At 39.0% G+C, this 26308-nt stretch overlaps 1 protein-coding gene across 4 annotated transcripts in view; it reads right to left on the reverse strand.

Moving 5' to 3' along the window:
• tox (thymocyte selection-associated high mobility group box) overlaps positions 1-9291 on the reverse strand; it is a 60535-nt gene extending 51244 nt beyond the window's left edge. For all 4 annotated transcript variants that reach the window (XM_086044211.1, XM_086044210.1, XM_086044209.1 and 1 more), the window contains exon 1: positions 8661-9291. In XM_086044211.1, the coding sequence (XP_085900337.1) occupies positions 8661-8765 (105 nt within the window). In that variant the 5' untranslated portion in view covers positions 8766-9291. The remainder of the gene's footprint in view (positions 1-8660) is intronic.
• Between the last annotated feature and the right edge of the window lie 17017 nt (positions 9292-26308).

The following is a 26308-nucleotide window of genomic DNA, read 5'->3' on the forward strand; positions in this document are numbered from 1 at the left end:
AATGTCCATGCTCAGTTTCAGTTTGTCTTGACTGTGAACATTATATTTGCAGTCATTAAAAAACCAGAGAGCTCTACGATAACGGAGTGCAAGCCATTGTGAAGCTGTTACACAAACATTGTCCATAGTCAATACCAGAGCTGGGCAGTCCGTCCCTGGGCCGGACCGGTCGGACCCTCCGGAGCGGCCGGATGCCCATTTTTGGGGCGGAGGGGTGGTGGGTGACAAAGTTAAAAAAATGGCTTGACTAAGCATGGCAAGTGGATTTTAGTCCAGCCCACTAATCGGCCTTCATGCATGTGACGTGCTTGCGAGGCGGCCAAATTTCATCTTAGCCGACTCGGCGAAAGGCTTCTTTTTAGGCTTCTTTCAAAACAACTTGTGTCCGGGAGTATATTCAAGCTGCGCGCAGCATTCAAGTATAGCACATCATGCACTTTCCTACTCCGGGAAATACGCCGTAGCAAAACTGCTGTGTAGTGGTTTGCTGGCATGCTTTTATTTTGAAGGCCGGGAAGTGTGAAGGTGGGGGAGTGTGGAAAATAAGTAACTTGTTGAATGCTTGCAGACTTGTCGTCTGTTGGACCCAAATAATTATATGATACGACAAAACCAACCACAGGGCTCGCAATGGAAGTAAGTACGCGCGGCTGGATAAGTACGTGAGTAAGTGGCGCGTTTGAAGCGTGTCCACTGCGGGTTTGAATAGTAAGTTATCCAGCTAATTGTCTTTAAATAAACCTCTTCCGTTAGCATCTCTCCCACGGGGGCATCATGCACTTTTTTTGTTTTTTTTGGGGGGGGCGGAACGGGGCGGGGGCCGACAATGTTTATGAATATGGCCGGGGGGTCGCGGCCGGAAGGGTACCCAGGTCAAAGGTGGAGGGTCGCGGCCGGACGGGCAAAACTGGGTCAAGTGCCCAGCTCTGGTCAATACCACCATTTGAAAGAAGAACGAAACCACTAGTGTAGTGAATATATTAAATAAAGTCAGAGAAAATTCTTAAACGGTGTTTTGATGTCAAACCCAAATATCTACAGTCTACAGCTAAAATAAGGCTATTGGCCTTACTGTTGCAAAACTTTTAGAGGGTACTGTAAATATTTATAACTGAGAAAATAGAATGTCAAAAGCACAACAATAAAACACGGAAAGCCAGTGCCAAAACTGTCTGATTCACTTTGACTGTCTTAAAACAGTCTTTTTTTTCAACACAGATAGTTAGATAGTTGACACAAAGTTGGTCAATTATCATAGTAGAAATGACTATCCCAATTTAACTCTGACGACCGCCATCTCGTAATATACAGTAAATTCACAGCACCAGGCACTGTAAAGCATTATCTATGATTACATGAGCAGAGTATTATACCTCACAGTAGAATTAGAGTATACAAATGGATGATGGAGTAGCTATAGCCGTGTGTGTTTGTTTTTAAGTTATTAAACAGAATGGTCACATTGCAGCAGCAGAATAAAGGATTGGCAGAACAGTTGTTTTTTTAAAGGGTTGGAACTAGGTCAGATTTTTACAAGCATTCACTAGAGCCAGGGTCATTTTGATTTCCATGTAGCAAGACAAAATGAAATACTTGAGCTATATTAATGTTTATGACTTTACCTTGTCAGGTCATTTGTCTTGCGATTCAGCAGAGAGTGTACAACAAATATCAATTGGCTTGCAAGACACACACAGAACATGTCTACCGTATGTACAGTCTAACCCTGGAGGAATTATTGAGATACTGTATGATGCATAACAATTATTCCAATTACCACTCGCCACTTAAAGCCAAGCAGAGAGACCCGAGCCAATTATGTTGTCACAAAGTGCACGGTTGAGTTTCAAGACAGTTTTAGTGGAATGGAAAAACGCATGTAATAATAGTATGAGTCAATCACAAAAAAATGTCAAAAGCTGTTGGGACTCCTAAACTCAAAGACGGGTTGCTTTGTTGGAAACACACAGTAACGAATGGCACAACAATTACGGTGTGTGTTGGGTCTCATTTTCAGAAGACGCTGCTATGTTGTGTCTCCAGTTTACTGTATCACATTGGAAACATTCATTGGTGTTTATCACTGCCACATTAAGCAACAGCATGTAATAATTGTGAATTAAAAAAAAACGTATCCTAGTACTGCCCTGAATGACTGAAACATATTCTCAAATGTTATTTTGATTTTGCAGCTCTACCTAATTGATATTTTATGTCATTGTGTATTTGCAGTCCGCATAGTTTCTACAGCGTTAGTCGCTTTCTGACTTCCTTTATTCGATTGACACAGGTCGACTCTTCTCTGACTTGTTTTTCTTTTGAAATCCATTGCCAAGGTTTCAGTCACCCTATTTACATTATCCCTTCTCCCTATTTCTATCCCTCCTATGCCCTGTCTCACTTGATTTACCTTTCACAAAGATTGTATTCATACAGTAGTTGTGTGTTTACACTGGGCTGCAACACCACAAATGACTTCTAAAATTGCAGTGTTTTAATGTATAAAGCTAACTGGTTCTTTTTGCCTTTGCCCTTTTGTTCAATCATAGCTCAATGTGGTTCACTCGCTTCTGTTCATGCTGCTGGTTCTCTGAATGACGAAAATGTGCTCGAGCACACTGAGCTGGCTGATGGCCACGTAGACAACTGCTCTCGTCCGTTTTTATCTCCATTTCTTGTGTTTACAACCATGGTAACAGATGAGTACCAAAGAGGAAGGCAATCTGTTATCTTGGACTCTATTGCTACTCTAAAAAAAAAAAAAAAATGAAAAATGCATTAGCACTGTCAGTCAGAATTATTATGTCGGTCTTATTATATGGTGTGAATCCATTAAGTAGTCAAAGAGCAATAACCCACGCTTATCAAATACACTCCCATCCTTAAGAATTAAATCATTTAAGTCAATTTCTTTATTTTCACTCTAGACTAAAAGCTTTTTGGTTTGACATCAAAAAATGAATATGAGGCAAGAGATCAACATTTCAGCTTCAACTTCCAGGTATAGGTTGTTTACATCTGCGTCTGATACACCACTTAGAAGATGGATTATGAATATTATGGATTATTTGTAACAAAGGATTACAATTGTAGGTGAGCTAAATTACTGGGAATTTTAAATGAGATTGAGATTTACCGGTCTAAAATTTCCATTTCCTTCCCCTGATTAACTCTTTGTTTTGGCACTGTTTTTGTCACAGTTTTGGGTCATTATCGTGCTGCATACGAAGAATCTCCCAAACAGTTTGGCTGCATCTGTCTTTAAATGTTGCTGTAGCTTTCTGAGTTCATTTTTTTGCTGCCATCTTGCGTTACATCAATGAAGATTAATGAGCCTATCCAAGAAGGAGCAATGTGAGGCGAAACCATGTCATTACCTCTACTGGGTCTTCCCATCTCTTTGGGAAAAGTTCATGTTTGTCCCATCGGTCCATAAATCTTGTCTCAGATTTTTTTTTTTTTTTTTTTAGCAAGCCTCTGTACTTTTTGAGGCCAAATTACATCCTCATATATACATACACATATGTATATATATAGGTTTGTGTAGCATCTGTACTTTTATCTCTTGTGCATCAAATCCAGATGAAAATAAAAGCTGAAATGTTGTCACGTCAAACCCAAATGTTTTAAGTCCACTGCAAAAAATGGAAGTGGCCTAACTGTTCCAAAATTTGTAGAAGAGTGCATACAACATGTTTTAAATGTTCATCAATGTTTCACTGATCAGTCCTAAAGATGTCCTGAAAATGTGAAAAGGCTCATTTTGCAATGTTAAACAGCAGCAGGATTCCTGGACCTGCTCCAAAAAAGTAATGGCTTCTTCTTTGGCTTGTGCCTCCCATCATATTTTAAGGTATGAAAGAATCGGAAATACTGCGGTCTGGCACACAAGCGGTTAGTGAGTTAGTTAGTTAATTTGGCAACATTAAAAGAAGTACATACATTCATACGTTATCACACACAAAATAAAAGGAAAAGATCTTTTACATCTCATTTTTCCTCTGAACTCACTGAAAAGTATTGCAATGAAAATATTTCCTATGCACACACAACTGAAGATGAAATGTTATTAAAATGGTTCTAGTATGATTATCCCACAGCACTCCACACATTGTTATCCTTTGCGGAAAGAAATATTGCTTACATATATATTGAGGAAACGCAATGAGAGTCTGTAGTTGAACCAAGATAACACCTTGCAGGTTTTGAGGAGATGCCTATCTCAGGTTCAAAACCCTGTAATAATCTAATGTGTAACGTTCGAAGAATGCTATTAATGCAAAGCCATCTCAGGAAGTCCAAACAATGTCCGGAGAAACAGGACCAGAGTTGCCCTTTCACACATGTAGCACACAGGAAATTGCCTCTATCAGATGTGTTCTCATGTATTGAAACTACTCTGTTTAGTTTATGGCAAAGGGGCAAAAAGGAGGGTGTGATACAAAAAACTGAGCGGCAGCCACACAGTAAGTAGAAATAAATCAAATGCGCTGTAGATGATTCATAATAAGTTTGTAAAAAAATGACTTTCTTCCTACAATTTTGGTGATTTATTTTGTCTTGAGGTCCCAAAATTGTAACGAGTTACAGGACTCAGTAACTCTAATAATATTTCAAAAAACATAATGAGTCACTCGTTATATTACTTTGTTACTATCTAAATGTAATATATTACAGCAACGCGCTAAATTCCCTCCAACACTGGTGAGCAAAGACACAAGTACGAAATAACACAGTTAGATATGAATCAATTAGCAAATTAAAGTCACTCTTAATCACGCTTGCCATCATGGCCAGTGGTGCAAACACGGTGGCACATATACATGTTTAATTAAATGGCCAAATGCAAATAGCATAACCTCTGACTGTGACACTGTGAGTCTTATTGTCTTGCATAGTTTGCTTACATAGCTTCTCTTTTGTGCTATTTTTCTTCTGTCCTTACGTTGTTCTTCTCTTAACAGCCCTGGATGAGGCTTCTCCTTCATTTGGAATACGTGTCGCAAAATAACAAAACGCCAAATAAAGAGCACCAGACAAGATGAGTGTTTGTCCTTTGATGCTGACTGGAGTGCAAGATTGTTGACATCTTGCAAGGTTTATCCTAAGGCTGGGCCACTGACTTCTCACAATCATAATTAATTATTATCGTAGGCTCGAGATTAGCGGTTTCGCATCACAGTTAGCAAGTCAAAATATGCTTTTAGTGTAGGGGTGGGCGATACGACGATATTAGATCGTTAAGCGGTTTAACGTGTTCACGATCTCATAAAGCTCGTTTGATCGTCTACATGGCACATTCTATAGAGTTTAGCTTTATGGCGGCGCAAAGCCGCTGACCCGTATACCCGACCAACCAATCACAGCAGCCACAGTGCAACGTACGTGACACTCCCCGCCTCCCTGTTTGTTTGTGTAGCAGGAAGCTATAGCGGAAAGTCACCACGAAGCAGAGTTGGTCCCGAAAAGAAACTCCACATCCACAATGTCGATTTGGTTTGGCTTTTCCTCGGAGTAGAAAGCGCAAACCAGTAATTTGCAAAGTTTGCAGGGACTCGGTTCGGACGTCAGCGCCGACAGCCAAAGCAAACGGAGATCAGCCAGAGGCAGCCGCTAGCTCCAAGCTAAAGCAACCCACGGTAACACAGTCATTTAGCAAGCGCACTCCATATGAAAAAACAAGCAAGCGGTGTAAAGCGGTGTAACTGAGGCAGTGACTTAATACCTTGCTAAAGACATGATTCCCATTAAAACAGTGGAAAACGGCTGCTTTAAAAGACTCTTCAAAGTACTAGGCCTGCGTTACGAGTTGTGTTTTTATGTTTACGTTATGTTACCTGTTATGTTTACATTCACTGCACATTTTGATAAAAATTTTCACTATTCAAATTAAAACCTGTTCAGAAAGCTTAGCGGTCTTAAAATGTCTTTTTTTTCTTTTAGAGTTTTATATACATTCTAAATATTTTTATATGTTTAACATGAGGAAAATGGTAAGAAATATGCAAATTAGTCTTAAAAAAAAATGTAAAAAAAAGAATCATGATAAAATCATGATTGTGATTTTATCTTTTAAAAATCGTGATATGATATTTTTGCCATATCGCCCACCCCTAATTTAGGGTCAGATCAAAATACATTGAATAGCAAAACTGGGAATCAGACATTTTTAAGTTTGAAACGGTCCAGAGACAGTCCCCAAAAGCTTCGCCAGGCTGGACATACGCGCTGGTTGGAGAGGAGTTGGATGCAAGCTTGGTGCTACTTTTGCCACACCAGATAGCTAGCAATGAGCTTGTGCTGGCTAGCTAGTGCAGCTAAACATGTTGACATGGGTCGCTAATAAGTCCGTAATCATCACCTCCATGGCGGCGAATAAGCTACCCTTCTGACATCATTCTCACGACAGGATGACAAGACATAATTAAAAGAAGATGAAGAAGCCATGCTAATTGCTAAGCTAATGTAAGATTGATATATGTGATTCTTTATAACATGGGCAAGTTACTTTTTTCTGAAAGTAGAGGTTGAATTGCAGAAGAGGGATGGAAAGTCTGCTCTGTCCACACGTTAGTTTGACATTGCACAGACTTTGCGCATGGCACCTGGCAAAGTAAAATCTGTCTATGTACAGCTGGTTTAGAGATTTGTGTTGACACATTCATCTCGTCATATAAATGATAAGTTTAAGGTTGCAGTGCATGTGCAGCCTCAGCTTCAGCTTGGTTGTCATGGTTAATAATCACATGCATGATAGTGAGTGGAATCTTGTAATTGTGCTGAGGATTGTCTCCACTCAAATGAAATGGAAAATCTGGCTCTGTAGCTTTATATTAACACATCTGGAGGGCACGCCTCTCTTTTTTTTTTTCTTTTTTTTTAGAACACAAACTTGATTTTTGGTTGGTCTCTTCTGATGTTTTCTTATTCTTCTGACTTTTCTGCTCTTCCTGTCTCACTGCCTCTGTGCTTGGCTGTGCTTTTCCTGTCTCTCTCCCTCCTCTATATTCTCTCGCTCTCTGTTCCCCCACACAGTAATATGATCTCGTCTATCAGACCGACAGAGCCATGAATCAAAAGACACAGAGAGAGAAATATAGTACAAACCTTAGTGGCCCCACCCCCACTACAACCACACTCATCTGCAACATCCCTACCCCCAACAACCCTCTCTCTCTCAATCTCTCTCTCTATTTTTCTCTTTCTCTCTATTCCCTACCCCCAACCACACAGCCCGCTCTCTATCCACAGCCTCTATCTTCCATCTCTATCGTTACTCAAACAAACACTCACAGACAACAACACTGGGCATGATGGCATACCTTTGTGCATGAAATCATGTCCACTTCTCAGAATAAGAGCAGCAGGTTGCAAGGCTTTAAAAGTGTCAATTGAGTGCATCGCTAACATCTAAGATGATAACAACAATAATGTGGCATTCTATTAATGCCCACCTCTCGAGGTCAGAGGTCAAGACCGGCTAATGTACAGTTGCTGTGTCCCAGTCAAGAACGGCAGCTTACAGTTTGTCACTGCATAGCCTTCATTCCACCATGCCTCTCTTGAGGTCCATACATATTAGTTACACATGTAAGAGTGCAATAATACAACGTGAACAGATGCTCCACTCGGCGCATCACGGTTGAAACCTTAGTGGGGGCACCTCAAAGGATGCTTGCGTGCATTGTCATAACAAAACTACTCGCGTATTCATCTTTGAGAGCATACTAAATCACTTTATAGCCAGGACTTATTTGTAAAGCCGAAAATAAAACACTGCAGCTCACTTTAGCTTCCTCAATCCCAAAGTGACTTGTGATAAGGGATTACCATAAATTATACCCTGATAAATTTATTACAGGGGCATTACAAGATTATGTTTGTTTTCCTCCTGTAGTGCTGTTTCTTGTTTAAAGCAAAGAGTTTGTTTTTCCTTCCATAAAACAACCATAGCATTTATCACGGAAATAAAGCACAGACTACAATCAAAGTTGACAGGACTTACTTTGACAGCTGGAAGAATGTATGTATGTGTGGATGGATGGATGGATGTACATACATATATTTGACAGCATGGAAAACCTTCCCAAGAATCCTCAGCTAATTCATAAAATGAATACGACCCAAGAGGTTAATTCTCTGTTAGCTGTATTCTTCTGTTGCACTTAATTATATAATCACGGTTAAACACAGTGAAATGAGGGGACAAACAGACAGACAGACATCGGAACTCAGTCAGTCACAGGTTTCTGTCCCTGATCCTTCACCTTGCCTAGGAGCGAGAAAGAGCTTCTCACACAACAAGTTAACCAAGCTTCAAGAAATCCTCATGGAAATGTGCTAAAAAAATGCCAAGCCACTTTAATATACCATATTGTAATGTTGTTTAAAGCGTAATTAAAATTAAAAAATACTGTTACTATTACGCTGGTGAGAAAACAAAATCAACAAACAAAATCATATTTCATCATCAACGGACTGTGGTCGCAGTAGCTCTTTTAATTAACTTCAAGCTAATAAAGCAATTAATTCCCCTTTAATTGGCAGGGCAAGGCAGATGAATACCCCTCCAGTTAATTAAAGTAGGGGGCAATACAAAGGTGACTTTCATCTGCCAGACAATGAACAACACAAGAAGGTTGCTGCTCTGTGTCCCCTACCTTGTTGGTCCCGAAGGCCGGGTCAGGGTAGGAGAGCTGCCCCAGTCTGCTGTGCTCTGACGCGGTCAGAGGCTGAGGAGGTGGTGGGTAAACTGTCACATCCATGGCCCAATATACATCCACTTCTCCCGCTGTTCTATTCTTCTGCTTGCTTTCTTTCGTCAGCTAAAAACAAACTAATGATTGTTTTGTTCTCTTCTTTTACAAACTTGGCGGTCCCTGAGCAACCGCAAGGAGAAACATCCACGAGCCTCTTCGGGAACCAAACGCCGCTCGCGGGGATTTTTAGGAGGGAGAAATGAAGCCGAAAAGAAGGCTTTACAAGATCCCGCAAGTTTTAGAACAAGGATTTCTCTCCACGCCAGTTTTCATGCTCCAATGACTGCCGGAACTTCCAATTCTTAGTTGACAATGAATTAATTAAGAATGCAAAACTATTTTGGACAGAATAGCTCACTGTAAGACGCGTCTCCACCTGTTTCGTTGATGGTTTATCCAGCCAGGATGAGATGCGACTGTAACTGTTTCAGTGCTGTGCCCGCTGCTTGCTGTGTACTACAACGTTGATTGCTGTGCTGTTGGTGCTGCTGTTGCTGCTGCTGCTGCTGCTGCTGCTGCTGGCGCGCGCTGCTCAAGCTCGGGTACTTTGCGAAGCACTCATACAAAGGGAGCTCTGTCATCAAGCTAACGTGGGTTAACATAAACGGATGCCACGGAACGGAAACCATTTTGTCTTTACCAAAATAAGAGCTATAGAAACCATTTTGTGTTTACCAAAATAAGAGCTACTTGTCAGCGGGGTTTCTTAGCAAACCTTTTGAAATACGAATGGTGCAAATAAAGGCTGGATTGACAACCGATAGCCCAACTGTAAATTAGACTGATTGTTGTTGCATAGTAATGTATTTGGAAATGACTGTATCACCTACAGGTAAGGAACGTTTATTCTATTGCTTTTTGGGATGTTTACGATTGTATGAAGGTTCTGTTGCTGTTTAAAAAAAATCAATAAAATATAAGTTCTAAAGAAAAGAAAAAAAAAAGAAACACATATAGGCCACATATATGTTACAACATTACAACAAACAGATTTATTTATTCCCAACAGTTGATTTTCTCCATTTCCTAACGTTTCTCCTGGCTGAATGAATTAGTGAAACATAAATTAGTTAAAATTCTCATTTAAAATTGGAGGCAGCTATATATATATATAAAGCTTGAAGTGTTTTTCCATATATATATTTTCCACAATTATGATATTTTGAGGTTATAAACCCGCTAGTTTTCCCGCCGCACAGGAACACACACTCAGTTATTTAATGCTCTGGTACTTAATGCTTTTTATCACTTTTTTATATGTCGTAATAAGTGTTTTCCTTGATATTGTATATTTACCATAATTATGACTTTACTACTAGATCAGCAAAGGTTAGTTATAGACTATGGTGCGTTCCGACATACTAATGGGATGGAATTCTGCCCAAAAATCAAAGATCTGCTTTACTGCCACTTGGCCACAATTTGCCAGAGACACTCTGAGTTTTGATCCACAATATCAGAAGTCTGACATTGACTGAGGTTTAATTCCACTAAACTTAAGTGAAAAATGATTTCTACAAACGAACCCTGTTATTAAGACTGCTTGACACAAATTTCTTATCCGAGCGAATTATGAAACATTTTTTAATTAATGCTATGTTATCTTAAAACTGAATTATTTTAGTAGACAACAATCATGTCTGTTTGATTGTATTATTGTTAAATATATTTCATTTAGTCTATTTTTAAGATGCGAGAAATTTGGGACCCGATGTGACATTGGCAGGATACATTTTGATAAAGTGTGATTTAAATTATAGTGTGTGTAAAACTGAACAAAAAACAATAAGAGCTCATCTAAGTTTGCTTCCTGAGGGACTGTCAAATTAGATTGTATTGATCAGTGAGAATGTTGTTGTGCATAGCCAGTATATAACACACACACTTCAGAGTTTTGTAATTTGGTGTGTTTAATTTGTAGTGTGGCTGTAATCTATTAGATGAGCAGCAAGGTTGAGCCTCAAGGCCTCCCCAACAAGTTCATAAGACAAAGCTAATTACAGTCTGCGCGTGTGGGATATCTCAATATCTACAATATGCCTTACTTGCATCTGTTTTCTGCTCATTGCTCTTTTTTTTCTTTCACTCAACTGACTGCTTCTCACCTGTACTGGGCTGTTAGACAACATATTAAAGAAGACATTTAGACAATCTCCCTAGAATTTTGTGCAGTTTGCCAACTAACTTTCAAGTAAGGGTGTATGGAACAAAATAATTTGTCTGATTGATTCTAATTGTTCTGAGTTGTTGGTTTTTTTTGCCTAAAGAAAGGCAAGACATCCATTAATACAACCTTTAGTGCCTGTACAGGTAAAGTTATTGGTAATATTATATCCTTCTGCAAATGCAAGTGTAATTCATCCATCCATTATCGATACCGCTTCTCCTCACAAGGGTCGCGGGGCGTGCTGGAGCCTATCCCAGCTGGCAGTGGGCGGGGAACACCCTGCCAGCCAATCGCAGGGCACACAGAGACAAACATCCGCACTCACAATCACACCTAGGGGCAATTTAGTCAGTCGAATCAACTTACCATGCATGTTTTTGGAATGTGGGAGGAAACCGGAGTACCTGGAGAAAACCCACGCAGGCACGGGGAGAACATGCAAACTCCACACAGGGAGTCCAGAGCCGGGATCGAACCCACGACCTGTGAACTGTGAGGCGGACGTGCTAACCACTCGCCCACCGTGCCGCCCCGAATGCAAGTGTAATGATGCTAATATTTGTTAATAGTAAAAACATAAAATTGATCAAAACATGTTGTCAGTCTTGAATAATAAGTGACAAGAGGGGTGACAGACATGCAGAGGAAGGATTACTGGTTGGAAGTTGAGTTGCCTTGCAAAAAGACTTCATTCATCTTGTGAAGTGAAAAGTAAAACTTACAAAAAAACATTCTCATCCTTTACTCTGATCATAAGTGCTGATAATTTAGTGTAGGTGGAAGTAACAGAGTCCGACTGCTTGAAAGGCGAGTCACCTCACATGCTCCAACACACGTTCTTTGATTATTGCTGACTAACATCGTCAAGCCACGACAATATGTAAATGCTCTATTTTAATCAACACTCACACACAGCAGAATTTTGATACAGCTATTAAGGGTATCAGGTCAGTCTGGCCAGTGTATTATCAATTTAGAGACCCCGTATAACTCCTTGTTACAAAAAGTTGAATTTCTAGTTATTCATTATTTTTTATTTCTGTTACAATCTCCAACTGAGGTCACCTTGGCTTTGATCATGGCGCAGTTTTTAATTGTGTAGTCGCCACTGCTCATTAGCTGTTGCATTAACACTGACATGGCTTATAGGGAGGTTCATAGTGTATAGGGAACTGAATGAACAAATAACACAGGACAGTATATAGCTTGTTCATCCATCTCCGTACTGTATGCAGATCCCATATTAATAAGTGGTTTGGACAGGACATCATCATGTCAAGTTACAAGCGACGTCTACAGGACAGTATGACAAAGAAATGACCGCATGAATGAACTTCACACGTTACGACTTTAATCATCAAAAATATTGAAGATGATGATTTGTGCTGTGAGAGCTTCAAACATGAAATTGTGTTGGACAAACCCTGTTTTGTCTGGGTTCAACCTGTTTGACTGACCTACAGGCGTCCACTATGAGGGGACTGTGCAACTTTTCCCTGACCCTCTGTTGCCTCTGCTAATCAATGGGGAGCTTGTACACTCTGTTCTCCACATTCTGTAGTCAGTGTGTGTGTGTGTGTGTACAGTATGTTTGCATGTGAGCGTGCATGTTCCGCTATTAGTGGAGGGTGAAAGGATTACCAACCACAACAATGTGTCTGCACTAAAGGGTGACACGGGAGTGGATTTTCACGCCCGTTCCTGCCCACTCCCACAGAAAAAAATCCCGTACTATCCCGTCCCATAAAAAAAAAAAAAAAATTTTTTTAAACTTTTTTAAATTTTTAAAAAAGAAGAAAATCCTGTACCATCCTGTCCCGGTGAAAATGACTCCCATCCCGTCCTGCTCCCGTTCAAAATTACGCTCACCGCCATACCGCTCCCATTTTGGAGGTCAGCTACATAAAACAAACAATCAAACAAACAAACAAACAAAAAACTGTTTGGTTGTCGTCTGCCTCATGACTCTCCCGCTCCTGTGAACTTTTTGTCCTGTACCATCCCAATCCCGTGATTAAAGGTAAAGTTGACGACCATCCCACGGGATTCCCGAAAAAAAATGCCGGCCTCTCTACTCTGCACTGAATTGTCTTGACCAGATCCTTTCATTTAAGCCAATGCTGGTACTGCTGTATAATATACCGAATAGCACAATTTGATGTTGATTGTGTTAGATTAAAACTAGCAAAAGCTGTCTCAACCTGAGTTTGCTTGAATTTGTACTTTGCCCCGATCTGCCCTAAATCATTTAGATTCTCCCGAATTGCATTGTTCAATATAGGATACATCATTTTGTTTCTAGGAATTCAAAAATGTTTACATGAGTGGAAAAGTTCTGCCTCCAGCTTCTCATTATGCTTGTGCATACCACTTTGTACACCTGCCTTTCAGATGCCATATCGAAAGATGTGAAATCGGCCATCGGTATTCATTGTTTGGATTGTACGTGTCGGATACAATCCGGTTGTTTTGTTGTTTTATAGCTTTTGGCTGGTTGGCATGTCTGTAAAGGTTGATCATATCATGCAAACAAAATATTTAGCGAATGATGGATTTGTATTACTGTGTATGCTGACAAATCACTTGAAACCCCAATAGAGAGTGGAAAACAAGCGAATCGGTGAAGAACCACAGTATGAAAACAAAGAGAAACAGACACCATTCAGTTCAAGCTAACATAGAAGGTTAGTGCGTGACACAGATGTGCACATCACATTGACTCATACACACTCATTGCACAGTTAAACAGATGGTCAGACTCGCACATAAAATACAAATCGACTTTGCTCACACAGAGAATCGCACTATATTGGAACGGAGCTACATGGCATATGTATACAAAATAAGCACACACAAACACACACAGGCACGGATAAATATCAGCTCATGCATATTAGTGTTTATTGCCTACACCCATTTAGGTATCATTAAAATGCATGCTCTTAGATCGTCAATCTCTCTCTCTCTCTCTCCCTCTCTATACACACACACATATATATGGTTCTCTCACTCACTCACTTTCTCTCTCTCACACGCACTTAGTGAACATACATACAGTGTGCTGGCCCATCCCCCACATATACGCATACATATATGCAACCCTCCCCTCTGAAAAAGGCATAATTCACTTCCACATTCTCCACCCCCACACACACTTCCTCTATATAAAATGCCACACACGCTAAAGCGCATACATACGAAGCCAATAAAACGCATTCGTACATTCAAATGCTTGCACACGCACACACTCGCATGTACACGCGCACACACACAACACACGCCATAAACTCATGCACACTCAGTACACTATGCTTGTGCTGCACCTATGCTAATGCATGTCAATGCACAAAAGCACGTTCCCAAGCAAAGTAGTGCACGAGCGCACGCGCACACACACGCACGCACGCATACATGCCGCACACACCAGCAGAACACTTACACTCTCTCTCCACCTCGTATAGTTCTCAGATTTCAATGTATGAGCTTTCCAACGTATCTGATGGGTTGAAAATGTAATGCACTGTAACATTTGAATGATGGGTGTCTCCTCATGTTGGGGGATTACATTATAGATTCATAGCAGAGCAATCCACTCCAGGGTAAAAACACTCTGTCCTCAAGGAATAAAACAGCCCTATTGGTATCTCAAGTGTGACAGAAGATTAAAGAAATGGCAGAAAAAATGGCTGGGTCAAAAAAGAAGCAATAGTCTTTAATTCCAAACACTTTAGAGTTCTTCCGAAAAAAAAAAAAAAAAAAGACGAAAAACCCTAACCACATTCCACATGGCTTCAGAGAGCTTGGTCAATATCAAAAATGCATACTGTACTGCATATGACAAAAATTCTAAAACTGGATAGAATAAGAGGATAGCTTCATGTGCTTTTTCTACTGTGAAAGGTAACGATGTGGAAAGTTGAGTCACAATTTGGATATTTTACCTTTGTTTGTTTGATTATGAATACTTACTGTATGATCATATTATGTACTGTATCACCACATCGGAATAGCTATCTTTGTAGGTAGCATAGAAATATATCTTTAAATGCCCCCGTAACAATGACCAAAGCATCGCTGTCACGTGAAAAACACGTCCATTTTTTAAAATTGTCTTATTTTTACATGAATAGTGTTTCTGTGAAAAATATATTTTTTTCCAAAATTGGACATAAATGCTTTTCACAGGACAGTGACGAAATGCAAGACAATATATAACAATGGCCACTCAGTAAAGTGCAGACCCCCACTGAAGATCAACAATCACGAATACTGTAGTGCGGCCATGTCCAAACTCCGGCCCGGGGACCAAATGCGGCCCGTGGAATTAATAGCATATTAAATACACTCTAAACGCAATTTCGCATTTACACACAAGAGGGCAAAAGCACTCTGTCCAACTCCATGAACCTGCGTGACCCTTTCTGGAGAGTTTCTAAAATGAAACTGTCTGTTTGTGTTTGTATCAAACAAACTTGTTCAGTGTACAGAAAGGAGGAAACTCAGTCAACGCAAATGCCCTAGAAATTGAGCAGGTTCTTGACATGTACACGTTCATGGGTTTGATATAGATGCCCAATGTCAGAGCCTATTGGGAAATGGAAACCAAGTACCCCAACGACGCAGATGTGATGTCGAGAGATCGATTTGAGAAATTGCCGGCATTGTTGCATTTTCAACATAACCTCAGTGTGTCTGAGGATTGGGGTTGGGCATCGATAACCAGGAATCGAGTGGAACCGGGACCATCATTTCGGTTCTCCCGGAACCGTTCAGATTTTAGAATGTCGGTGCTAAGTTTCGATTCCTAGTTAGCCGCGCGAAGAAGCGCAAACGAAGGACCGATAAAAAAAAAAAATGTGTGCGCACATTACGCAGCCCATCCTGCTGCCAAAGCTGCGTCGCAATAAGCACGGCAGCTTGCCCCCGCTCGAGCTGCCGTGCTCCTCTCGGCCAGCCTCTCGGCCTAGCTGGCTCATTCGGCCGACGCCTAGCCATAGAACTGACGACCCAAAGCCAGAATGAACTAAGTACGTCTAATGGCAACATTGAGCCAACAAGTTCAACAGACAAATGCACATATCCAGCTGATATTTAGTTTATAGCATACACAGCTGCAGCATATGCATACATAATCTACATATACACAGCATATAGTTACATAGACTGCTTGGGCTAGATTTTCCTTGCTTGCCCTTAAAATGCAGCGTTGTGTTTGTCATTTATATTTTCTTTCGAAAGAAAGTCAAGGTTAGCCCATGAATTGGTGTTCAGTCGCATGCTTTCAGTAACAGGTGCATTATTGTATTGTCTTGAACTTCTAAAAAAAATAAAGCTCTTGTGAAAAATAATACCAAATAATGATACAAAAAAATATACTGATTTAAAAACAGCCCTTTGAGTAATTCATAGTAAAGTAAAAAGTTCATGAAATTAAAAAACAGAAAAATTCATGTGATTTGTCAAAAAATAACTCCTTTTTGTTTTTATTTGCTAAGAATTGGAATCGAGAATCATTAAGAACTGGAATTGAATCAAACAACCGGAATCGGAACCGAAATCGATGCCCGGTTGAATGATGAATTCAAACGATGCCCAACCCTACTGAAGATGCAAAGAAGGATAAATCATGGAAAGAGTGACCAACGCTCGAGAACCTGCGAGAACAATGCCTTTCTGTACTTCCTGAGGAACATCATGCAGTAGATGAAATCATGGTTCCATTCAAAGGAAAATGTGACAGGTGTCAGGCATTACAGGGTTAAAGATGTTAAAAAATGCTGGCGCCGTAATTGTTATAAAAACATCCCCAGGGAGGATTTAAAATTAGGGTATTTCTATATCGCGGATTTCACTTAAAGCAGGGATGGTCTTGAGTGTGACCATGTAATGGAGAGGGTTTTATTGTATACAGTATGTGTGGACACGTCTCTGTTTATATGGTGTTGCTCCTTCATGCAGTTATCTACTTTAAAAGCACTTACAAAGGCAGGACACAACATTCTATCCAACACATACAGTATTTTCATTTTGTGCATTCAAAACATGAAACACATCTTTGTAGCACCATTGATGTGCTGTGTAGCACTAATGCACCTTGGCCTTTTCCACATTGTAGCTGCCATAGCAGTCCACCCCCACACAATTCAATAATTGATGTGTTTCTTTAAAATAAAAAACCTTTCAGAGCCTCAAGTCTATTATACATATTTTAAGATTCAGGCTTTTGTTTTTACTTCTAACTTACTTCTAACGTACTTTGCACTGGTCGAGCAGCTGCTTGGCCAAGAGTCCACTGTGCAGATTTCAACTGTGGTGTGAAAGGTCCAGTTGGTTTGTAATGTTCTATTTAGAAAGTTGATTTCTATTGACAGCAATTCGAATAGGCATTGAAAGGCCTAAGTCGAAGTTTTCGAAACCGTTGAGTTGGCTGCAACTGCAGATAAAGACAGAAAAAAGATGGAGTCAGCAAACATAATTAACTTGGGGTTTGAGTTCGGAACACATTTCCAGTCTAGAATTGTTGGGTTTGATTGAGTGACATGTAACAGCTACCGCAATATATGGTTGTTGGGACTCCTCCATGTTGCATTCTAACGATTCATCTTTACTCATTATAAAATGGTGATATAAAATTTAAAAGATACAACACTTTAGGATTTCCTCCTGCTTCCTATGTTTTTCAGTTGAAAATCGTGTTTGTTTTTATTTTGTTTATGCAAAGAAGCTAATTCTCTTAACAAGACAAATCATTTGTGTTGAGTATATTTTCACGAGAACGAACAAGTGGATTTGGTGCTCTTTCTTGTAGCATAGTTATATGGTACTGGTATGAATTCATTTAAAGACACGTTTAAAGGACGCATGTGCGCACACACATACACAGTTCTATGATCTGACTGTCTCATATTCAGTGAATGGCAGTACCATTGAATTCATTTACACATTTTTAGCTAAGGGTTGATGCATCATTCAGGGCTATTTTTCCCTGCTGTCACAGTTTTACACCCAGTCTCATCATTATTTCATACGGGGCTATTTATTATGCTACTGTGATGCATACACATGAGCATACACACTTAAAATGCTAAGTCTTTTCTTGGGAAAAAAAAATCAATGCACATATACAAACAAGCAGGCATGTATTTATAATCAGTGGCGCTCTAGTTTTTGCATGGCTGTCGGTCAGTTTGTGGAAGGATTAAAGGAAAAACTGACTTCACAAACCAATCACGCTGTAATAAACATTTCAGGTAAGCCATCTCTTTATTCTTAGATCGTGATGATCTTAAGCATCTGACACCCTTACACACCCACATTCTCACTAAATGCATTAACTAGTGCTGTCAAGCGTTTAACATTTTTAATCGTAGTTAATCACATTTTTTTCATAATTAACTCGTAATCACATATTTTATTTATTGTAAAAAAATCCCTTGATTTTTCTGTCCCATTATTTTCTTGAATTTTAATACCCTTAACATGAATAAGAGGATTGATTTTCTTATGCAAATACTTTACTCAAGCAAAGTCAACCCAAACATATTATTTTTTAAAAATATGCTCCATGCAAGCCCACTAGTTGAAACAAGGCATTCTGATAAATATTGCGTTTGTGGAATAAGAGTTAATCCATCTGTTTTTAGTCATCACTGGGGGCGGCCATTTTGTTAGCCCTAGTATTAACAAAAAGAAAGAAAGAGAAAGAAAGAAAAGAAGAAAGAAAGAAAGAAAGAAAGATAGAACGGCGGCGATGGAGTGCGAGCGGTGGAGCGAACAAGAACTGTGTGTCGGCGTTGTTGGACCTCCGTTCGGTATGTTGCAGGAAACACTTCAAACATGTTAACATCACCCCGATACAGTTTTCTACAGGGGTAGAAAAAAGAATCCCGCTCAACACCAACAACTTATCCCCGCTACTTTTAAGCAGCCTGGAGATGTGAAAGCAGACAGAGCCAACGATATTCTGTAATTACTGAAGCAATCGGCATAGACGTAGCAACACCTATGCGCCCATATGCTTTAGTCGAGGATCCGGGCTTCAAACGTTTATTAAACATGCTGGAGCCCCGTTACAATGTTCCACCCCGTGCGCATATTAGCAAGACCGCGCTCCCTGTCATATACAATCGCACAAGAGCCGTGGTGGAGCATGAGCTGTCCTCTGCTGCGCCCTAACGCTTAACATGAAGTTAAAAGTTACTAGTTGGCAAGTGTTACCTGACTTTATCTACAACCTCATTCTATCCATACAAGAAAGGGGCGGTTCCTGTGTTTTATTATTATCATTATTATTATTATTATTATTATTGTTATTATTATTATGATTATTATTATTATTATTATTATTATTATAATGAACAACCCTAATGCAAGTTTTTATTCTATTTTGTGCTTTTATAATAGGGAATGTTTTTTGGTTTATAGAAAATTGAATTGTAACTTGCTCTTTGTTAAAACTAAAAAAAAAAAAAAAAAAAAACCCTAGTATTTGAGACTTATTGCTGTACCAAACCCGTACCGAACCATGACCCCCATACCGAGGTACGTACCGAATTGTGACTTTTGTGAACCGTTACACCCCTAATATATAGCCTACCTGTTTTCTGAAGCTGAGCGATTGGTTGTTTTATATATATTGTAGTGACGCTGGGAGAGCATCAGCCTCCCAGCATGCTTTGCAGATCTGCGTAATGCTATCCAGATCTGCATCTTGTAAATGACAGCTTAAATGAGCGATTGTGTCTGTTACCTCACGTGTTTGTTTCGGCTGTCTCATTGTTTTCTTGTGAGCGCCACGATATATATTAATTAAACGCGTATATTGGCGTTAATCCAACCCCCTTTTGACACCGTTTATTTTTTTTATCGTGTAATTAAGGTTTCCATAGCAACCAGTGGCTGCATTGATAAAAGCTGCTGGTCACCATGAACTATACATGTATATTAAAAAAAAAGCTTTAGAGTGGAGGAGGTGTTACATCTGCTTCAAAATATTGACAATGAGGATGAATCGCACGGCTGAGTCCCCCTGCCCAGCGGTGATAGTGGTGACGTACGCATTGTTAGTGTAACCCTTAAAAGTTGTTCTTCCTTATCTTCGGAGGCCGTGGTATGGCGGGTTACAATATAGGTTTGACCTTATGTATTTCTTCTGGCGTCTTCCTTGCTAAAGACAACCGACACGGCAGGACAGTATTTTGTTGAGTCTTTAGTCAGACATGAACAGCCTCGCTCTAATTCTCCGAACCAACTCAAAAAGCAATAAATATTTAAGCACAATATAATAAATGAATAAATATATACTCACAAAGCAATATTGCAGCATTTTAGAAAAATAATCAATACAAAATAATGTATGCAATCCCCAAATTAATATAAAAAAAAAAACATTCCGGGTTGCCGCTGTATTTTACAACAGCACGACACACACGTGCAGCGCGAGACGCACGGGACAATCTCAGCGGTCCACCAACTGCTTCTCATTCATTTATCTGACATCATTTACATTAAAATACACCCACAACAGAATTTTAATAAACAAAATACCTCTATTAGACACTCGAGCAGCGAGTAATAATCTTTTTAGTCGGTGAAGTCATTGGCAGAGCGCAATAAAAGTGACCTCGGTAAAAATGAGTTTAAGCACAGTCCAGAAAACCAAGCGAAGCTTGAGCAACAAGTCGCCCTCTGCCAGAAGAAACAATAAGTATATCTGTCAGAACAACACTAATGTAAATGATTGAGTGTGTGCGCGGACGTGTGCGAGTGCCTGTGTGTGTGTGTGTGTGTGTGATAGAGAGAGACAGAAAGAAAGAAGAGACAGCATTGCTGACAGCCTGTCAGTTTGCATTGACTACAATGTGACAATAAACTGTACACTGTTTTGACAAGTTGCTCCACACACACGCATGCGCATTTACTTAAAGTGTTTAAACTGATTTAGATTTCCTCAGGACACTAATCCTTGACCCCAATATCAGCGTTACCGCGAGATGTGTTTCTTTGGTCAGAAATAATCCACGCTGTAGTTAAACAACAGAGTGATTTCTTGTTGTCAATGTGACAGACAGCTGAAGCAATGATCTCATCTGTAGTGACAGAAATGGACTGAGTTGTGGAGGACACATTATAACATTGTCAAAGCCAGACACACACAGTGTAAATTGTGCATTGTTATCATTTTTATTATTATAAATGTTTTTTTTTCCCTCATAAATTAGAAAACAGACTATCTTTCCAAATCCAGCATTTAATCATAGAATCGCCATTTTCAAACGATGAGTTGAAGATTCTGACCACATGCAGAATCTAAAATTATGTAACACAAAAAGTTTGATAGATACCTGAGCATTGCTATCTTTTCTAAGGCAGAATTGATTTCTAACTTTTGTGTTGGATCTCATTAAATTGTTTTGCACAGCATTTATTGAGCTGGAGTTATCTTCCAAACTGACACTCGGGATGCATTAGAGCTTGAAGCAGGGAGCCTGACTGCAATCAAAAGGTACTACATGCACAGTCACTTACAGGGATTTGAGAATTGGTCTGCAGTGCTTATGGAGACTTCCTGCCTGATTGGAATTGTGCATCTCCACTTTTGCAAACGACATCCTGTAACTGCAGGTAATGTGCAAGGTAGAGTTACATGATATTGGTTTGTTGTTTCTGTCAGTCACCCATGTTATATTCAAATAAGCTTATCCTTTTCTGGCACTATCTGCAGGCCTAAATCTAATTTTTAATTCTAGATGTCACTCGATATACTACGGAGCGCCTAAAGTGTCATGGGGTTGGGAGGGGAGGGGGTGAGTGAAATATTTCTCATTAGGATGAGAAAGTTTTGTGCTAATGAAATGAAAAGTGCACTTTTTTCCTCCCCCATGTTGCTTTAGGGGCTCCGTAAAATACAGTATAACACGAGACCCAATCTTAGACCTTTATATTTGACTTTTTTTTTTTCATTTATTATTTGAGGGTAATTGTAGAACTTCACACATTCGAGTGCCAAAAAACACTGCAAATCTGCTCGTGTTTATTCAACAACATAGGATGATAGTTTTAACATCTGCAAAGTGTCCATGCGCATCCACACTACCCGGTGTTAAAGTATCATTTACTAAGTGTTAAATGTTCAACACCTAGTTGTATGTTACAGCAACCAAATTGCGTTGGCAGTGCAGTAATAATGACACTTCTGAATGTTTAGATTAATATTCATGAGTGCTGAGGCCAACAATATACAGTGTTGGTGGAAATACACCATGCCTCACTACCTGAAATAAAACACATTACAAGATGTTAATTCAAAACAACTTTCTTTGAATAAATCTCATTCACAATTCAAACAAAACAACAGTAGGGCATAATGTATGTTCTGTCATTATTTTTCATGTGAAAATTGCCCATCATGCCAATAAAACAATCAAGTCAGATACACCAACAATGGTGGACAAACCCTCCTCAATTCTAAATGCATTCAGATAATCATCAAAACCCATAGCAGTAACATTTGTGAGCAAAAGAAATGACTAATTGTCATTAAGATGTTAACAATTTTTCTGAAAGTGGGGAATTCACTTTCAGCATACAAGCATTTCATTCTGGCATACAGTTCCATAGTTTTTCATCCAGGAGGTAGTGGATAACACTAGACATTACATAGTGGACAAGACCCAAACACCTAGTCTGGATTTCTGGTCATCTCTCTACACACAAACATTGCCTTCATTTTAACACTTTGACAACTGGCTGGTTGGCAAAATGTTCCATCATGGACACACAATCTGGCTCTTAAGATGCTGAGTGGTCTTGCTGAGTGTTTGGGCCACCTTCAAAATGACATTCCAGCAAAACAGACAGAAGAATATGGACACAAAACAATTAACATGACATACTCAAGTCCATTTCCTGTAGGCCAAATGAGAAAAACCTTGAGAATTTTTTGCAACTCAATTTACTCACATCAATTCGTGAGGTCTCCCTGTGTTCCAGATTGGAAAAGAATGTGAATCAAATCAAATTCTTTCATGGACGCATCATCACATCATTATTTCCATGTTTATTTTAGAGAATTGGCATGTTGTTTGTCAAGCGCTAAAGTTCATCAAACTGAATGGAGTTAGCAGCGCTACTCACCAGTTTAAAAAAAAGTCATGTGCAGCTCGCTACCCTAGCTACCTACAGCTGCTTCAACCAAAACATTTTAAATACTAGGGCTTTAAATACTATGTTGTAGGGCTGTTCGCTTAAGCGATTTTGAACCGAAACCGAATTTTCTGGATCAAACTATGTTAAAAACATTCAAATCGGCACGTTCGATTTTTTTATTTTTGGTGTATCTAAGCCACCGTAGTTTTCTCTGCATTTCCGCTTCCTCCCACGAGCGCGCATACCGTAAAACACATCCATGGCTACCGGCGATTCTGCTATTTGCTCTGGAAAGCGAGCGTTTAGTTAATAAATCGGGCAAATATAGATCTGTAGTGTAGTGTGTGCCCCGCATGTACAATACAACCAGCGAGTAAGTAACTCAACGTCTGAAAGGCGTCCCTTTTTTCTCCTCTACAACGGACCTCTGGCCAGCCGGTGCATATGTACTCTTAAGCTTACAGTGCATTGTATTATTGAGTGACAGTTTTGCACTAATCATTGATTTATACTTAAGTAATACCAGGGAGAGAGATGAAAGGCTGGTCACTATCTGGTTGGCAAAATGACTTGCTGATGACAGACTGCTGTTTGGTTTACAGACTTGACTGTCTACCTTCTCTCATGTTGGTGATTTCCTTTCGGATGGTATATGCACTTTTTTCTTTCATTATTGGTTTAATTAAGAACAGATCTGAAATCTATTGTGTAAGTAAAATGCTGTTGATCCCAATGGATTGTTCTGTGTGAATTAAGTTAAATTAAATGGCATTTTGAGTTCAAAGAAAGAAAAATTAAGTTTAAATAAAAGGCATTCAAAATACTTTTTTACATATACATTTTTGATTATTTTTTTTTTTTAAAAAGAAATCGGAATCGGAATTGTAAAATCGTGTTTGACAGAAAATAATCGGGATTTTCTCGTTAGGCACTATCGAACAGCCCTACTATGTTAAGTAGTTAAGTTAAGTTATTAAGTATCGATACCTTATGTTATACTTTGCACATTCATAACATACTTTTGGAACATTTGAGGTCTTAAAAGTTGATTTTTGTGAATGGAGTTTTATCTAATGCACTCCTGTGTATCAGGAACAGTTACTGGAACAGATTTTCAATCGTGACACTTGAATATGTCAAATGGCACTTAAGTTTAAACATTGGAAACACATGCCTTAGTTTTTTTTCATACATATTTTTATAATATTTAAGTATCGCAATACGTATCGGACCACAACCCAAGGATCGGGATCCGTATCGGATTGGGACAACAGTGTATCGTCCCAGCCCTATTAAGTACCGTGTTAACGAACTTGATTGGCTGTGTAGCCAATGTGATCATGTGATGTCAGACAAAATATAACTATTGGCCAATCTGTTTTAAACAGCATGAAATAGAAAATTCAAGTGGAAACCAAGTTATGTTTATGTTTTTTTTTTTCCATCACTCTTGCACTGCTTGTTCGTGATTGTTGGTCCACGGCGGAGAATCGGCCATCCAATCAGTGCGCTGATGGGAGGGCTCCCCCACACAGCGTGCACTGATTGGATGACCGATTCTCCGCCGTGGGCCGCCAATCACGAACAAGCAGTGCAGGTGAGAGCTCTATATAACCAGCGTGTCCGCGTGAAAGGTTCTCAGTCAGACAAGCAGCTCATGAAGGCACACAACTACATTTCCAGATTGTGGTACACGGTGCAAAATCGATATATATATATATATATATATGTGCGTATATTTTTTTTACATATGTATATATACATATGTGCGTATATTTTTTTTACATATATATATATATATATATATGCATATATATATATATATATATATATATATATATATATATATATATATATATATATATGCATATATATATATATATATATATATATATATATATATATATATATATATATATATGCATATATATATATATATATATATATATATATATATATATATATATATATATATATATATATATATATGTACTAATATTTCCCCCCCTGGATAAAAAGGCGAATGACGGAAGGGTATCCACTCTGCAGACGAATAACGAAAGCTCAGTTTTTAGTAAAATGCCCAGCTGTGCTTTTTAGTACACAGTATGTATGTATTCCCTTTTTTCTATAGTATGACAATTATATGTAATTATGTCGTGCAAATAGTAGAATGTCAGGTGTTTCGCTTGCTCTTCTGATTGGTGTTGTGTCATACTCGTCTTCCCTGTCGCCTGTTTCTGCTTTGCGCCACCTCGCGACCACAACGCACTTCCGCATTGATTCTTTATGGGATCACGAAGCACAAATGGTTAAATACGCATCCAGTGTAAACGTAGCATAATAGTATACAATACAGTACACTATAATAGTGTACGCATCGTGTATAATATTATATTTTATATTATGGTAACAGTATATAAAATGATAAAGAACTTTTGATTCATTTCCAATGGAATGGCGATTAAAGTTTATACTTCTTGAAGCTCCTTTTAGAACATGTACTGTAAGAGGGTATTTTATTTCCTATGATTGTGTTGATCGTTTTACTTTCTCTGTTGTTGCTTTCATTTGAAGTTTTAGTTTTGTTTTGATGTTTGCGTGAATTGCCTTTTTTCTTTTCTCACGAGTGTACTTACAATAACCATGTGTTCTTTTCTTTTATACATGTTTGAACTAAACACACCAAAAAACCCAACAACCTCATAGTGTATTTAAAAATACAATATCACACAATGTAAAAACAGGAAGAAAATGTAAAGAAAGAAAAGCATGGAAGGACAAGAGACTGAAAAATATGTCGAGGATTAAGAGAAACTTTATCTGTATTGTTTTAAAAGTGGAATTCATCTGCAAAGTTGCTATCCTGTCCTAAATTCTCAATAAACTATCCTTCAAATGATTTATGTAAACCCATAGTAAGCTTGAGATGACACTTAACTTTTAATCCAAATGGAGTGTGGAAGTCAAATTGTTGTAATAGCTTCAGTAATTCCAAAGTGCAAGCAGTGCTACAGGAGGTGAACACTAAAAGGTTTGTATTATTTAGTAGTGTCTGCTGCAAAACTACAGTAGGCCTACATTAAAAAAAAAAAAAAACGGGTGTGTAAATCTTCTCCCTACTGTCTCCAGGTGTCTGCAGGTAGCATGAAGCCTTTTTTGCTGGTCCAATTTCACAATGTGAATGAAAAAACAAATCCTAGACCCACAAAGAAACGTTATTGCTTATTCAATG

This window comes from Filicampus tigris, chromosome 10 (assembly GCF_054856515.1).
Source record: "Filicampus tigris isolate MCC_2025a chromosome 10, RoL_Ftig_1.0, whole genome shotgun sequence".
Lineage (NCBI taxonomy): Eukaryota > Metazoa > Chordata > Actinopteri > Syngnathiformes > Syngnathidae > Filicampus > Filicampus tigris.